A 13057-nucleotide genomic window follows, 5' to 3' on the forward strand; every position below is an offset into this window, starting at 1 on the left:
AATGTACTTCCACTTGGATCTCTGTGTTTCTCTGAGTTACCTTTTCCAGCTATGACAGATATTAAAACCAAGCATTGAAATAAACCAAATGTATAGCCTACTTTATTTCTAGCTTTGTTTCAGGTGTAGTAATTTGAGGGGAAGGGATTGATGCTGCGTGCATGCGCTTCAGGTGTTGGGATGCGATGCCCCAGTATGTTAGTTGCTGAATGGTAAGATGGAGTGGTCCCTGCAAAGTACTTGCTGCCTTGATGGAGAAGGAAAGAGATTGGTGTGTGGACAGCAGTGGTTGAGAAAACTGGTTGCAAGACCTAGAACAGAATTTAAATGTTCTTTGTCTAAATCACTTGTGCTACTGCTACGGCAGCTTGATTTTCAAGCATATAAGCATTTCAGACGTTCACTTGAAGTTGTGGGTGCTTAGCTCATCTGAAATCAGACCATGGACATACTTTGTAGAGATAGATAGGAACATTGATGTCACAGCTGATTTTTTTTTTTTTTTGTCTTAAGCAAGAAACTGTGTAAACGTATTCTAAACTGTGTAAACATATGCATTACCGAAGTGCCTCGGCATGCTCAAAGGTGTAAGGTGTGACAAATTTGCAGAGTAAATTTTTTTTAACTGGTGTTATGAAATACTGAATTGTTATACAGAAGTAACATCTGGTAACTTGCTGATTAGTTGAATACTTTATTTTATAGGTGTAGCTAACATGCAGAGAAAAGTAGTTTGAAATAAACATCTGTGTGCTTTTTCTTTTAGGCTAAAGCCTGAGCCTCTGACATGGCCACAGCCTCACCAAGATCTGATACAAGTAACAACCATAATGGCAGGTTACAGATGCAAGTAACAGGCAAGTAATGATATTTGTCATGGTGGTTTTTACAGTGAAACATACATATTCTGAAAAAATAAATACATTTGAAAACAGTGTGAAAAATATATCAGTGTAGTCAATATTTTAATTAACTTGAAGGTTATGATTAAGAGTATGTCTATAACACGCATAGATGAATTGCAGCTAGGTAGAAATGGTGGAAGGAGTTCGGCAACAGTTATATGATCTTTTCAAATGAGAAAAAAATAACTTGCAGTACAACAGTAGGGACAAATGTAAGGAACTGTACTTGAGAACAAGTAGCTAATAGCACAAAATCTGTAGAGGGGAACATACAGTACTGGAATCTTACAAAAAAGACGGACAGTTGTAATGAACTGCAGTGAAAATGGGTGCAATGTTGCATCTTGTGACTGTTTACTTTTTTCCTATTTATGTGCTTGTTCTCACAGTTTGAGATAGATTTTAGTCATCCCAGCATCTACTGGAAAGGAAACAGTAGTCTGGAAACAACTCTGGAAATTTCTGATTGTGTTGGGGATGCTTTTTTCTTTTTTTCTTTTTTTTTTTTTCAGTTGATGCTGGACAGGCCGCATAGGTGAATGTATTTTGCTATTCATGGGTAAGAACTGGTCAGGAATGTGATAATTGGCATCAGTCTTAGCTGTTCTTTCTATGGGATGGCAAAGCAGAAAAAATACCTATTGTAGTCCAAAGATAAGCAGGATGAATCGAGGCTAACAAGTTTGACAACTGCTGTATCGCTGTCATAATTACCTAAATGTAAAAATGTTATCAGTAAGTAGTTAGATACTGCTCATAAATATATACACACATACATTTATATGTGTATATATATGTATGCATATGTATATATGTTATTTTGCCATTGATACATAACCTGAACTTTTCAAGGGTTCCTGAGAAATCTGGGAACCCTGAAGTAAGAAAGAATGCACGACCAAGAATATATCAAGTCTATCTTGACTAAAACTTGAAAAACATCAGGAGGATACCATGTCTTAAAAAATACCATATCTGAAGAAAGATGTAGCACGCTGGGTGGTAGAAAGAGGACCAAGGTTATCTGAGGAAAAAAATACATTGTTGTCCTCAGAATGGATATTTAATGAAATGAGAGGAACCTTCTGTGGGAAAATTGATTAACCTTGTGTAAGGATCAAGTAATTTGATAAGATGACAAATTGTCAGAATCAAGTATAAGTAATAGCATAGATGGGGCCACCTGGATCGAGTGTATAAATAACTGTAACAAACTGAGTTACATAAATGACCTGTAACTTCAGAACTGGGTATGCAGAAATGATCATTCTGATACCCTGTACTGTACTGCTAATTATATAAGTAGTTCTGTATTTTCCTGGCAGTGGAGCTTCTCTGACTTAGAGATCTGGTTCAAGGATTGAAGTGGACAGGAATCCGTACAATTTTTAAGATTAGTTTTCTGAAAGTTTGGTTCTCTAACCAGCCTTCATTGCAAGATCAGAGGAATACCAGTGGCAGTACAAAAAAAGGGGTGGGAGGCAGAGGAGTGTCGACTGCGGGTTTTGTTCAGATTAGTTTTGCTGTTGCAGAATCTAGATTTATATTTCAAGAACTGTAATTGAAAAGCACTTACATAAAGGAAGCAAGTAGCTTATACTCATTTTGTAGGCAGGGAAATTCATATGGAGTGGTTTTGGTTTAGATAGTTACAAGCTTGTTGCCAACAAATTGTACCATCATTATTTTTTCAAATGGTTTTGGTGAGTTATCCTGTTTTGTCAGTTCTTTTTGAAGTCTTTCTGCTAATATTTATTATTTGTTCATATTTTTTTAAGAAGTCCTTACCAAAAAATGGTACTATTCTCTGTTCTTGTCAGGGGACTGAAAACTTAATGACTTAAAGCATAATCAAAGAAAAGGGGGAAAACTAAAAGGAAGCTTATATATCTTGACAGAATAGCTTTATTTTAAGAACTGTTGCAGTTGCTTTTAAAAAGCAAAATATAGAGGAAAAAACAAACGTGGAAGAAGTAGGGGTTTTTGAAGCTGAAAAAGGTATCAATTTCAGATGAAAAAATATGGCCCATGTGTGGAATCATGTTTCTAATCTTTTACATTTAATCTTTCATTGGTATCAATGCTGCAGATCCATTTTATGACACGTGAATTAGACTGGAATTTTCAGATGTAAAGGAGTTAAGTGTACACCTTCTAATTGAAATTAATAAAAATTTGTGGTTAATGCCTTTAGGGTCTTGGACAGTTGCATCCCACTGACTTTTAATTAGCTAATGCATACTTTCCAGAATACTGTAATCCAGAAATATATTACAAACCTTTTTTGTCTTCCTTTCAGACAGTTTAGTTAACTCCTACTTATTTTTGGAATAGCAAGTACCAGGCAGAAAAGCAACAGGGAAGGATTAGTTCCAAGTGGCTGAAAGTATTCAGCTTCGCTTTAGGTTGAAAGTGAAGGGAAGGAGGATCACATTGAAGTACAGGAGGAATAAGAAAAAGCATAGCCAGCAGGTATTTACAGCTGTGAGTCCACTGATGTCTTCTGAAGAATGTGCCTGAAGTAGAATTTAAAATATTGGCAGCTAGGCTGCTGTTGGTTTTTATAGTAACGCTGTCAGCTGGGTGAGGAAGTGAGAGAACAGATTCATATTCAGGAGCACCGAGGACCTCACTAGCTATTTGGAGATAAAAAATAGCTTCTTTGGTCATTTGCTGTTTCTAATTGTTGAAGATTTAGCTGAAGCCTTAAGTTTATCTGCAAAGCCCTTTAAATAGGGGGAAATTTGAGAGTTATTTTCTTAATTTTAGCAAACTGACGCGTTAAAACAGAGGTTAACTGGACAGGTGGAATAGGCAAAGAGATGAAGTGCTGCATATTGACTTTGCAGTGAAACATATATAGCGGTGAAAAATTTATAACAATGAAATTTTGAAATAGGTTTAAATTGCATATACCTTCCTAAGTACATAAAATTTAAAATACTAAAGATTCTATTGAAAAACAACAGCAGCAAAACCAAAAAAATTTGTCTGATAATCTTTCAGATGTATCATACTTAGCTATTTTTCAGTTAGAAAATAGAGGAGTTGGAAGAGGAAGAACTGTGAGAAGATAAACAAAAAAACCCACATGATTTTCAGTTTTCTCTAAAATAATTGTTGTGCTGTCTCTCTTAACTATGCTGTCAGTACATGGGTACAGGAATATGTCAAGCTTGGTGTCAACTACCCGACAAAGTAGTTTTTGAAATTAAAAGCTACCATTTTAGCATTGACCTCTTTATGTTCTGCAGAAGTAGAAAAGGTGAGGAATAACGTTGCTCTGCCATGTTCTATGCATTGTGTAGGTGGTACTTTTTCTAGTTTTCAGCAAGTGTGCTGTTTTAGATAAAGCAATACATTTTATTAGTTTCTAGTGCCAAACTGAAACGGAAAAAGAATTGGTTTGGAACAACTTTCTACACGGAATTAACTGCAGATGGAGAAATCAAGAAAACAGCAAAATCAAGTAGTTCTTCAAATCCAAAGTGGGATGAACAGCTGACAGTGTAAGTAGATTTTTTTTGATTATTTAATACTATTTATTAGCCAGACCCTGCAGGCAAATATTTACTAGGCTTGGCTGCCTACATAATTTTCTCTGGCTGTTGATAACTACATGCAGGCATAAGATGCTGTTTATCTTAAATGAAAAGTCTTTCTCAGTGCTTATGATGTCCCAAGGACATTTTTATTTTGTTTTGTTTTGAGGAGAGTGTTCTTGTATACAGTTACTGTCCACAGTATACCCTTAATATTTGTTTGTACTGTGGACCTTTCAAGTTTAAGATTCGTCTCTAGAAGATCTTACTGTCATTCTCAACATTAAAACACAAAAATTCTCAGCTGGATAAATAGTAGTTATAAGGAAAGTCACTTTTTGTTTTAAATTTCCTAATGAAAGGGGTACACACACAAAAACAGTTTACTGCAGAATGGCCACGTAACTTACCCTTACGTTTGAGCAGTTTAACATGGTTATGGTTTATTTGCTTACTGTGCTACAGGTGCAGATATACCTGACTATGACCCTATGAAGAATTGGCAAATCTTGCCCAATGTAGTTGGCTAGAATGCATTATTATGCAACCAAGATTGTACTACTACAGATTTGGGTGTGGAAACAGCACAGCTACTTTCAAGAGGCATTGAACATGGGCTAGTACGCCTTAGAACATCTGACCTGCCTTTGTGCAATAGTAGCCAGCTTTGTTAGTTAGGGGAACCTGGTTTGGTTCTGGAGAATGGGGAGAGGCACAGTGTAACTAATTCTGGGGGAACCATTTACTTGGGAACACTAGTTGTTAACTGCAGACCTGGGCTGAACCAGGCAGATATTCCTCTGTCACATTTCTTGATGTTTCAGGTTTAGTAGTTCATTAGCCTTTTGTAGTACAGCAAAACTGAATAGCATAGTCTTGGGCCTAACATTGATTTCCAGGAGTTATTACTAGCACAAGTACAGAGCTATCGATATTCACAGAGAGCAGAGTTGCTGTTGAGGAGGCAGGTTTCATTTGACAGGTTTTGGTGAGCTGATAGAAATGAAGTAATTTGATGTATACAGTACAGCCAAACAAACTCATTCCATCATCAGTATTATTTAGGATCTGATTCTTATATGTCAGGTATTCTGGTCCCCTTTTCTTCCATCTGTCAGAAAGGTATCGTTTCAGTTGCCCAGTCCATTTGGGAATAAGTAAACTCTCCAGTTTAACAAGTTCCCATGACCTGTATGGGGCATGCATGAGCACCAGCAGTGTATTCTGTGTGTAATCCCCACCCTTTTCTTTTTTAAAGCTGGTATTTTAGTAAGTCTTCCATTAGAAGGCAGCCTATTCAAAATATAAAAGCATACTTCCTCATGGATTTCTGCAAAAATGATCCATGTTGTCCAGCATGTTCAAGTGACTAAAGTTAGCTCTGTTGATGCGGCCTGGGGATTGTTTTTAGCATTATTTTTAGCAATACTGATATAACTTCATGTTTCTGGTTCTGACAGATATGTGACCTTGGACTTGCAGTACAATGTTTCTGCTCCATTTTTCACAGCTAAAAGCACTCTTACTGTAATAGACCTTATCTTGCAAAACTTACTCTCTAGGACCTAGCATTGTTTTCCTTCCTGAGCAGGGGGGAGATACTGCCAAGGCGTATTGTAGCATTACTGTAATTGGGACCTTTATCTTTCTGCTTTCCTCCAGTTTTTACTTTAGCTTTATCATTTGATTTTTTCCCCTCTGATTTTTGTGAGCATGCATTGTGACTTTATATATATATTTGTGGATTCATAAGCAATGTTTTATCAACATTTTCATGGCAAGTTGACAGCTATGGAATGTATTCCTCCTGCTTGCAAGTAGCTGATTGGTTGTATTTTCATTTTTAATAATTGGTATTTTTCTTTCTAGTGACAGACAAATTAAATATACTTACTACCTTTTTGTTCACATTAAATAATGTGAGTTTTTAGTTAGAATTCTGCAATAGTGAGGAATAAGGAAAATATGTCTTTCATAAATCAAGTAAGATATGTTGTTATATAACAGATTTGAGCTTAGTGTAGGTTATTCTGATACTCCCCAAATTCCTTATGCTATTATAGTAATGCACTTTAATTGATCTTAAGGATAAATATTATAGTGTTTACAGTGCTTAATTAATTAAAAATTTCCCCTAATGGTACAAAAACCACTTTCAGTCAATTAGTATCAAGAAATAACAACAAACATGAGAAATTGAATTAAGATCAAATACTCCTAATAACACGAATGAATACTTTAAAATCTGTATATATTTTTTAAAAAATGTATTTTATATGCAGGAATGTGACTCCACAGACTACGCTGGAATTTAGAGTGTGGAGCCATCACACTTTAAAAGCAGATGCTTTATTAGGAAGAGCCACTGTAGACTTGAGACAAGCTTTGGAAATACACAATAGAAAATGTAAGTTATCCTGAAGGATATTTTAAGTAGAATTATTATTACTAATCTATATATCAAAACTGGCAATCAGACTGACTACTAACTATACATGTAATTACAACTGATTTTCAGTTGATGTCTTTCCTTGTCTCTTCTGGACATGTCTAACTGTGCTATAGAGAGCAATTTAAATGTAACAATGGGATATAATTTTGAAACATACACCAGAGTACAAGTTACTACAAACTAAGTAAACACAGTAGTGATTAATTGAAATGTTTTGTGGCAAACTAATACCTAATTTGCTAGAAGATCTGTTTTAGACTTGTTTTTAAAACAAACAAAAAGATCTAAAGTTTTTGAAAAGCCATCATTGTTCATGTTTTCCTTCTTTGGAATTGTTAATAGAAGGGCTGCATATTTTTCTCTCATAATTTAGCTGCCCAGAGAGCAGTAGAAACCATTGATGAAAGAAACAATTGAGAAACTTCTTTTTAGTATATCAGTGATTGTTGTGTTCTATGTAACTTTTAACTTTTGTTGTCTTTAATAGAATTAAAACAGGTCTTTATCTAATTCACTTTTAAATTTTTTTCATTAATGCAAGAAGATGGTGAATCCACACTTTAAATTCCGCTCCAGAGTGGCAGTAGAATTCCAGCTAAACCAATTTCTAACCTTTCTCGCAAATTAGATACACAAATCTGAGAGCTCTGTTTAGGGAGGTGGAGGAAAGGAGATCCCACCCAACCCCCTCCCCCCTGCTTCATTTTTCTGATTCTTACAGAAAAATGAAACAGAATGCAAAATCAAGTGGAGTTTCTTCAGCAGTATGAAAAAGATTTCTGCCCAGGGTTTCATAGTTAAGCAGAAAAGTTGCATATTTTTAAAGTTTTTTTTAAAGTGATTTCTAAAATGACATTATAGTGAAATAAAATAGTATTTAAATATTCATTCCGACGTTACGTGACCATATTTTTAAATACTTTTTAACAGAATAAAAAAGTGATCACAAAAATAATTGTGCCTTCCGAACATCTAATGCATGATGTTTTATGCTTTAACTGTGTCAGAAGAAACTAGATTGTAATAGTAACAGCAAACAAAATAGTTAATATTTTGTTGCTGTAGATACAGGGATTGTAGGATCCGATAACCTGGCAAATTCTTTCAGGAAATGGTTGACTGAGTTAGCTGTACATTGCACTAAAGGTAATTTATGTGCAGCTCTTCTGATTTTGATGTGTCAACAGTTTGACACATGCTGGATTATCAAGTAATTCAGTGATGAATAATCTGGTCAGTATCCTTCAGTGGTTCAGTTATTTGTACCTAACGTAAAATGCAGTACTTGAAAGGTGCTTTACTGAAGAAAATGTAAAGAGGATGTCTTCTAAATGCAGAAACTTTAGAATTAGTGCTATTAATTTCTCCTGTTAGGCACTGTTAGTAGTGAATTGCTGCCCACACCCCTCCCAGCTTTCTTGCAAACTCAGTTGGAGTACAGTGAGCTGTTGGTCTGGTTTTGTAAGTTAACCTTTTAAAACAACAGAAGGTAAACCAATCACCCTTTGCAGAGATGACAATTATGAATATGTATCCTAACAGCTCTGTGGTAGGCTAGTTTCTTCTCCCTTTTCTTTCGGTACCATTTTCTAAAATGCAGATCTCAGAATCAATAATTCTGTAGTAACTTGGCAGCTTTCTGGTTGCTCCAGTGAAATCCATTTGTAACATAGCAGTGGGTGTTCGCTAATAACAGTTGCCCCACTACATACAGTTGAATCTGTTTTTAAAAATAACAGATGTCAGTATTGACCTTAGCAAAGTCTTGGGGATATCTGATAATAGCTGATGCTAGCATTCCCTGTTTTCATGTTTATTGTTCATTTATGATGTTTATTAAGAAATTAAAAAAATAAGGAAATGCTAGTTTAATGCATAGAAGTGCAAGTTGCATAGGGAGCTTTGACTTTAGCTTGGAACGCTGTCATATTGAGGGAAATATGCTGATACATCTTGAAAAAAAATAATCCTTTAATCTGAGACCACAAATACTAAAAGGCCGTAACCATTTTAACCTGATTAATGTGAACTCATAGCTTACTGTGTTTGCATTTCTGACGTGTAGTTTTAAAGGCTGTACTAGTATCAGTTGATTTAGGGAGAATTATGCAACATCCACAGCATGTTTTACCTCTGGTTATGTATGTCTGTCTACATGTATGTGCATTGCTTACCAGTTATATTGAATTTTTTTATTGCACCATGTACATTTTTTTTTGTATATCTTGAAACAAAAAGTTTGCTTTGTGGAAAATAGTTTCTCATTTAATTTTTGATTGCTTGAGGTATCTTCTCTTACTGTTTAATCCTTGGAGTTGGAGTCTGTGAAAATGCTCCTAAGAACTTACTAAAATATATATTTAAATAGGAAAGACTGTATGGAGTCTTCGTATTTATCCTTTCCTCAAAGTGGTGTTCTTTTCAGTTGTCTCTTAGAATTACTTTTGGAAGGTGATATAAGAAATGAACATAAGCTCTGGTTGTAGGATAAAGTTCCCTGTGACTTGTAACATGTAGTATTTGGATGTGTAGTTCAGAAGTTGTTTGGCTTTAAGACTTCCTGTGTTATGTAAGTAGTGCATGATTTCAGAAGGGTTTAGTGGAAAAAGAAAACCTGGGAAATCATTTACAATAAACGGCTGAAAATATATGGATCCTATAATATACCTAGAATATGTTATGTAAATGGACAATTTATTTCTGTAATATAGTGTGCTTTTACCCACAGCTGGTGTAGATTTACACAGTTTCATAGTGATTTCTATGGTGATTCAAATCATCTGAACATCTCATGTTACATTTTGTACAACTAAATATATTTTTGTTGACAATCTTTTTTTAACTTTGCTTAGAATTTAATTTTTCCTTTATCCCTTTTCTCCTTCTCTTCTCCTACCCACCCCAACTCCGTTTCTAGTGGAGAAGGTGAAGGAACAGTTGAAACTGTCTTTGGAAAACAAGAGTGGCATGGTGCAAACAGGTGAACTGACAGTTGTGCTAGATGGTTTGGTTGTTGAACAAGAATCTCTTACAAATATCAGTTCACCAGCAACCAGTAAGTTAAAACAATTCAATTGGATTGTAAAATTTTGATTAATATTTCAAACAGATGTAGTGGAATATTTCTATTGATTTTTGTTTGTTTACTGTTCAGTAGAAGTTCAGCAAAATGGTGAAGCTGTGCATGAAAACAGAGATGCTTCAGGAAGAAGTACAATAAGGTTGGAATTTATTTTTGTACTTTAGACTGAATGTGACATATATCAGCAAATTTATGAGTTAACATTTTTTTGTGTGAACGGCAGTGATTTTCACTGTCAAGCCCTTAATTATTTTACCACAGGTTTTAGAAGTACGGTTTGTATAATAATTACATAATTTAGTTTGACAGAAATTAAATTTGCAACTCTGTCCTTCCTCTCCTGTTAGAGCCAGTACTTTGATTGCCTCTTGAAAGTGTAGCCCTCTGAAAATAGATTTCTAGTTAGTTGAAATTTTATGAAATCCTGGGAGCAGTGGCTCAGCGTGATTTTGTGTACTTATTGCATTCATTTTTTTTTTTTGCTGTTTAAGAGACATTTCTGTTCCTGTGTACCAACTTGTTGCAATGTACCATTTGAACGGAAGGAAGAAGAAAAAAAGCATAAATGACTTCCCCTTTACCCGGTTCCTTTTTTAAGGTTGTTATCAGGAAGTTGTTGAACAGACTTGTATTGCGTTTAGGAAGCAGTATTCAGAACACTAAAGCAAAGACTTTGCCTGCTTTAACCTGAAGTGGCAAGAAGAAGACTTTGGGATCAATTTAGAGCTTCATTCTTGGTGCCTCCATCTTTATGCCAGCTGATGGACTGCCTGCAGAGAAGTAGGAGTAGATTGTTTGACCTCTCACCATTAGTGAGTCAAGTAGGTCAATATTGACATCAAATTAACAGTACTGACCTGCCAGTTACCCTGCAGTCAGCTCCTTTCTACGTAAGTTTTTAACACAGGATGGAGTGAAAAAGCATACAGTTGCTATGCATTTGAATGACAGGGACACATTTGTTCTTGTACGCTTGACTTGATTCTTCTTTTGAACAGAAGTTCTCCCACAGGTGCCCAATATGAGGGAGTGAGGCTAAAAAGTTACTTATCCTAGTTTGCTTTAGAAAGGTTTGGGATTATGCAAAGTGAATTGAAATGCATATGCATAACACTTTGAAAAACGAATAGCAATCATTTGTTTTCATTCAACTGTTACTACTCCCGGTGTGGCTTTTACTGTCACGTTTACTTGACGTTTGTGTTTTGATCACAACAGTTTTCCATATAAATTTCCAGCGGTTTTGATTTACAGTTTTAAAACAAACAGGTTTCTAGTCTAGAATTGAAAAGGGATTGTATTTTAATTCTCTGTTAATACTACTCATCTTGAGTTGGGTAAGGTAGCATGGAAATTTTGTTTCTTCCTTTCATATTCTGCAAAGTGGGACTTGTAACAATTCTCATGTTTTTTGTTATATATTTAACTTGAATTTTTAGCCGCTAGTCCTTGCGAAGATGGAGAGTTGGCACTGAATGTAATTTTCATAATATGTGATTCTGGTGGGTGGCTTTATACATTCTAGGATAGATTTAAGTAAAAGTAGTGCAGTTGAACAGGACTTTGCATTCAGAGGCCCTTACAGTATATGTATTTCCTTGCAGCCATTCAAACACAGAGCTTCCTATGTATATCTGTCCACATACTGGCCCATCCTGCCTATACATAGAGAAACTTCTTTTACTGAAGGAGTTTTCTTACTTATGTTATTACTAGAAAAAAAAAATAGAGATATGACAAACAAAATTATTGTTCCAGTTGCTTAATGAGAGAAAAATTTCTCCTGCTCATAGCTGCTGCTTTGGAATGGTTCCTAAGGCAGTTTTGGAAGATGTGGCAGGCACATTGGTCTGCCCAACTCAATTCTAATATGCCATTACAAAGTAAAAGATGAAGAGAAAATGAGAAATCTTATCTAAGTATCTAAAATTCTTCAAAACAACATTTGTATGTTGTTCGTTAATTGTTTTTGTCTTGCACTTGACTGTTACCTAGGCTGCATACATGGTATTAAACTGTTGTGAATTTACCACAGTTCCTTTATGTGTTTCTTTACCATGTTATAGTGTAGGATTTGTTTTACTTTGCCTAACTGTTCAACGTGTTTGTACTAATGTAAACCTATCCTTTTTTTTTATTTTTACCAAGATCTGCTTGTGATATTTCTAATGGGATAGACAATCAAGTACCTTCAAACTCTGTAGTACAGAGTGCGTTCTGCACAGAAGCTATTAATGGAGACAGCTCACCATCTCCTACTCATGTTGCAGCCAGACCCAAAAATACACCAGTACCAAAACCACTTGCAGCTCAGCCCATCAACAGCACTGGTAAGAATGGGAGCGTTATGAGACCATGTACCGTAAGGCTTTTTTGTCTAGTTGAAATGAATCTGAAGTTGAATCACTTTTTTCTGTACATTTTTTTGTTAGATTTCAAAAATACTGAAAGGATGTTTCTGGGCTTGAATTTATAATCTTGTGTTTTCACTTCCATGATTTTTTCTGGAGTAGGTCCATTCTTCAGTCTACCAACTTTCACACTTCCCTTTGAATTCTCATCTTGGATGAAGAAAGATGTAAAGCATCCAAATCTCCCTTCCCTATCCCAGATGACTAAACCATATTATGAGTTGTCAGGAGGAAAACTTAGATTTCTTTCACAGAATTAATTAGAATAACTATAGTTAGGTTTCTTTTGCTATTGGATAAATCTGCTGTTCAGTGCTGTCAGGGAATCACAGAATCATCTAGGTTGGAAGAGACCTCCAAGATCACCTAGTCCAACCTCTGACCTAACACTAACAAGTCCTCCACTAAACCGTATCACTAAGCTCTACATCTAAATGTTTTTTAAAGACCTCCAGGGTTGGTGACTCAACCACTTCCCTGGGCAGCCCATCCCAATGCCTAACAACCCTTTCAGTAAAGTTTTTCCTAATATCCAACCTAAACCTCCCCTGGTGCAACTTTAGCCCATTCCCCCTCGTCCTGTCACCAGGAACTATTGTGCTTTTAGTTGAAATGTGTTGAAGATTCTTTTTGCCTTCCGTTTTTTTTAAAAAAATACTTGTTTC

At 35.5% G+C, this 13057-nt stretch overlaps 1 protein-coding gene across 4 annotated transcripts in view; it reads left to right on the plus strand.

Annotated features, from left to right (window-relative positions):
- WWP1 (WW domain containing E3 ubiquitin protein ligase 1) overlaps positions 1–13057 on the plus strand; it is a 61070-nt gene that overhangs the window by 21864 nt on the left and 26149 nt on the right. For 2 of the 4 annotated variants that reach the window (XM_048045857.2, XM_048045856.2), the window contains 6 exons: positions 767–857; positions 4276–4414; positions 6730–6854; positions 9817–9954; positions 10054–10120; positions 12130–12311. In XM_048045857.2, the coding sequence (XP_047901814.1) occupies positions 788–857; positions 4276–4414; positions 6730–6854; positions 9817–9954; positions 10054–10120; positions 12130–12311 (721 nt within the window). In that variant the 5' untranslated portion in view covers positions 767–787. Of the gene's footprint in view, positions 1–766; positions 858–4273; positions 4415–6729; positions 6855–9816; positions 9955–10053; positions 10121–12129; positions 12312–13057 lie in introns of those variants that run through there. The other 2 variants (XM_048045858.2, XM_048045859.2) reach the window with 2 other exon arrangements.

The sequence above is a fragment of the Anser cygnoides genome, chromosome 2 (assembly GCF_040182565.1).
Source record: "Anser cygnoides isolate HZ-2024a breed goose chromosome 2, Taihu_goose_T2T_genome, whole genome shotgun sequence".
In the NCBI taxonomy this organism is placed as follows: domain Eukaryota; kingdom Metazoa; phylum Chordata; class Aves; order Anseriformes; family Anatidae; genus Anser; species Anser cygnoides.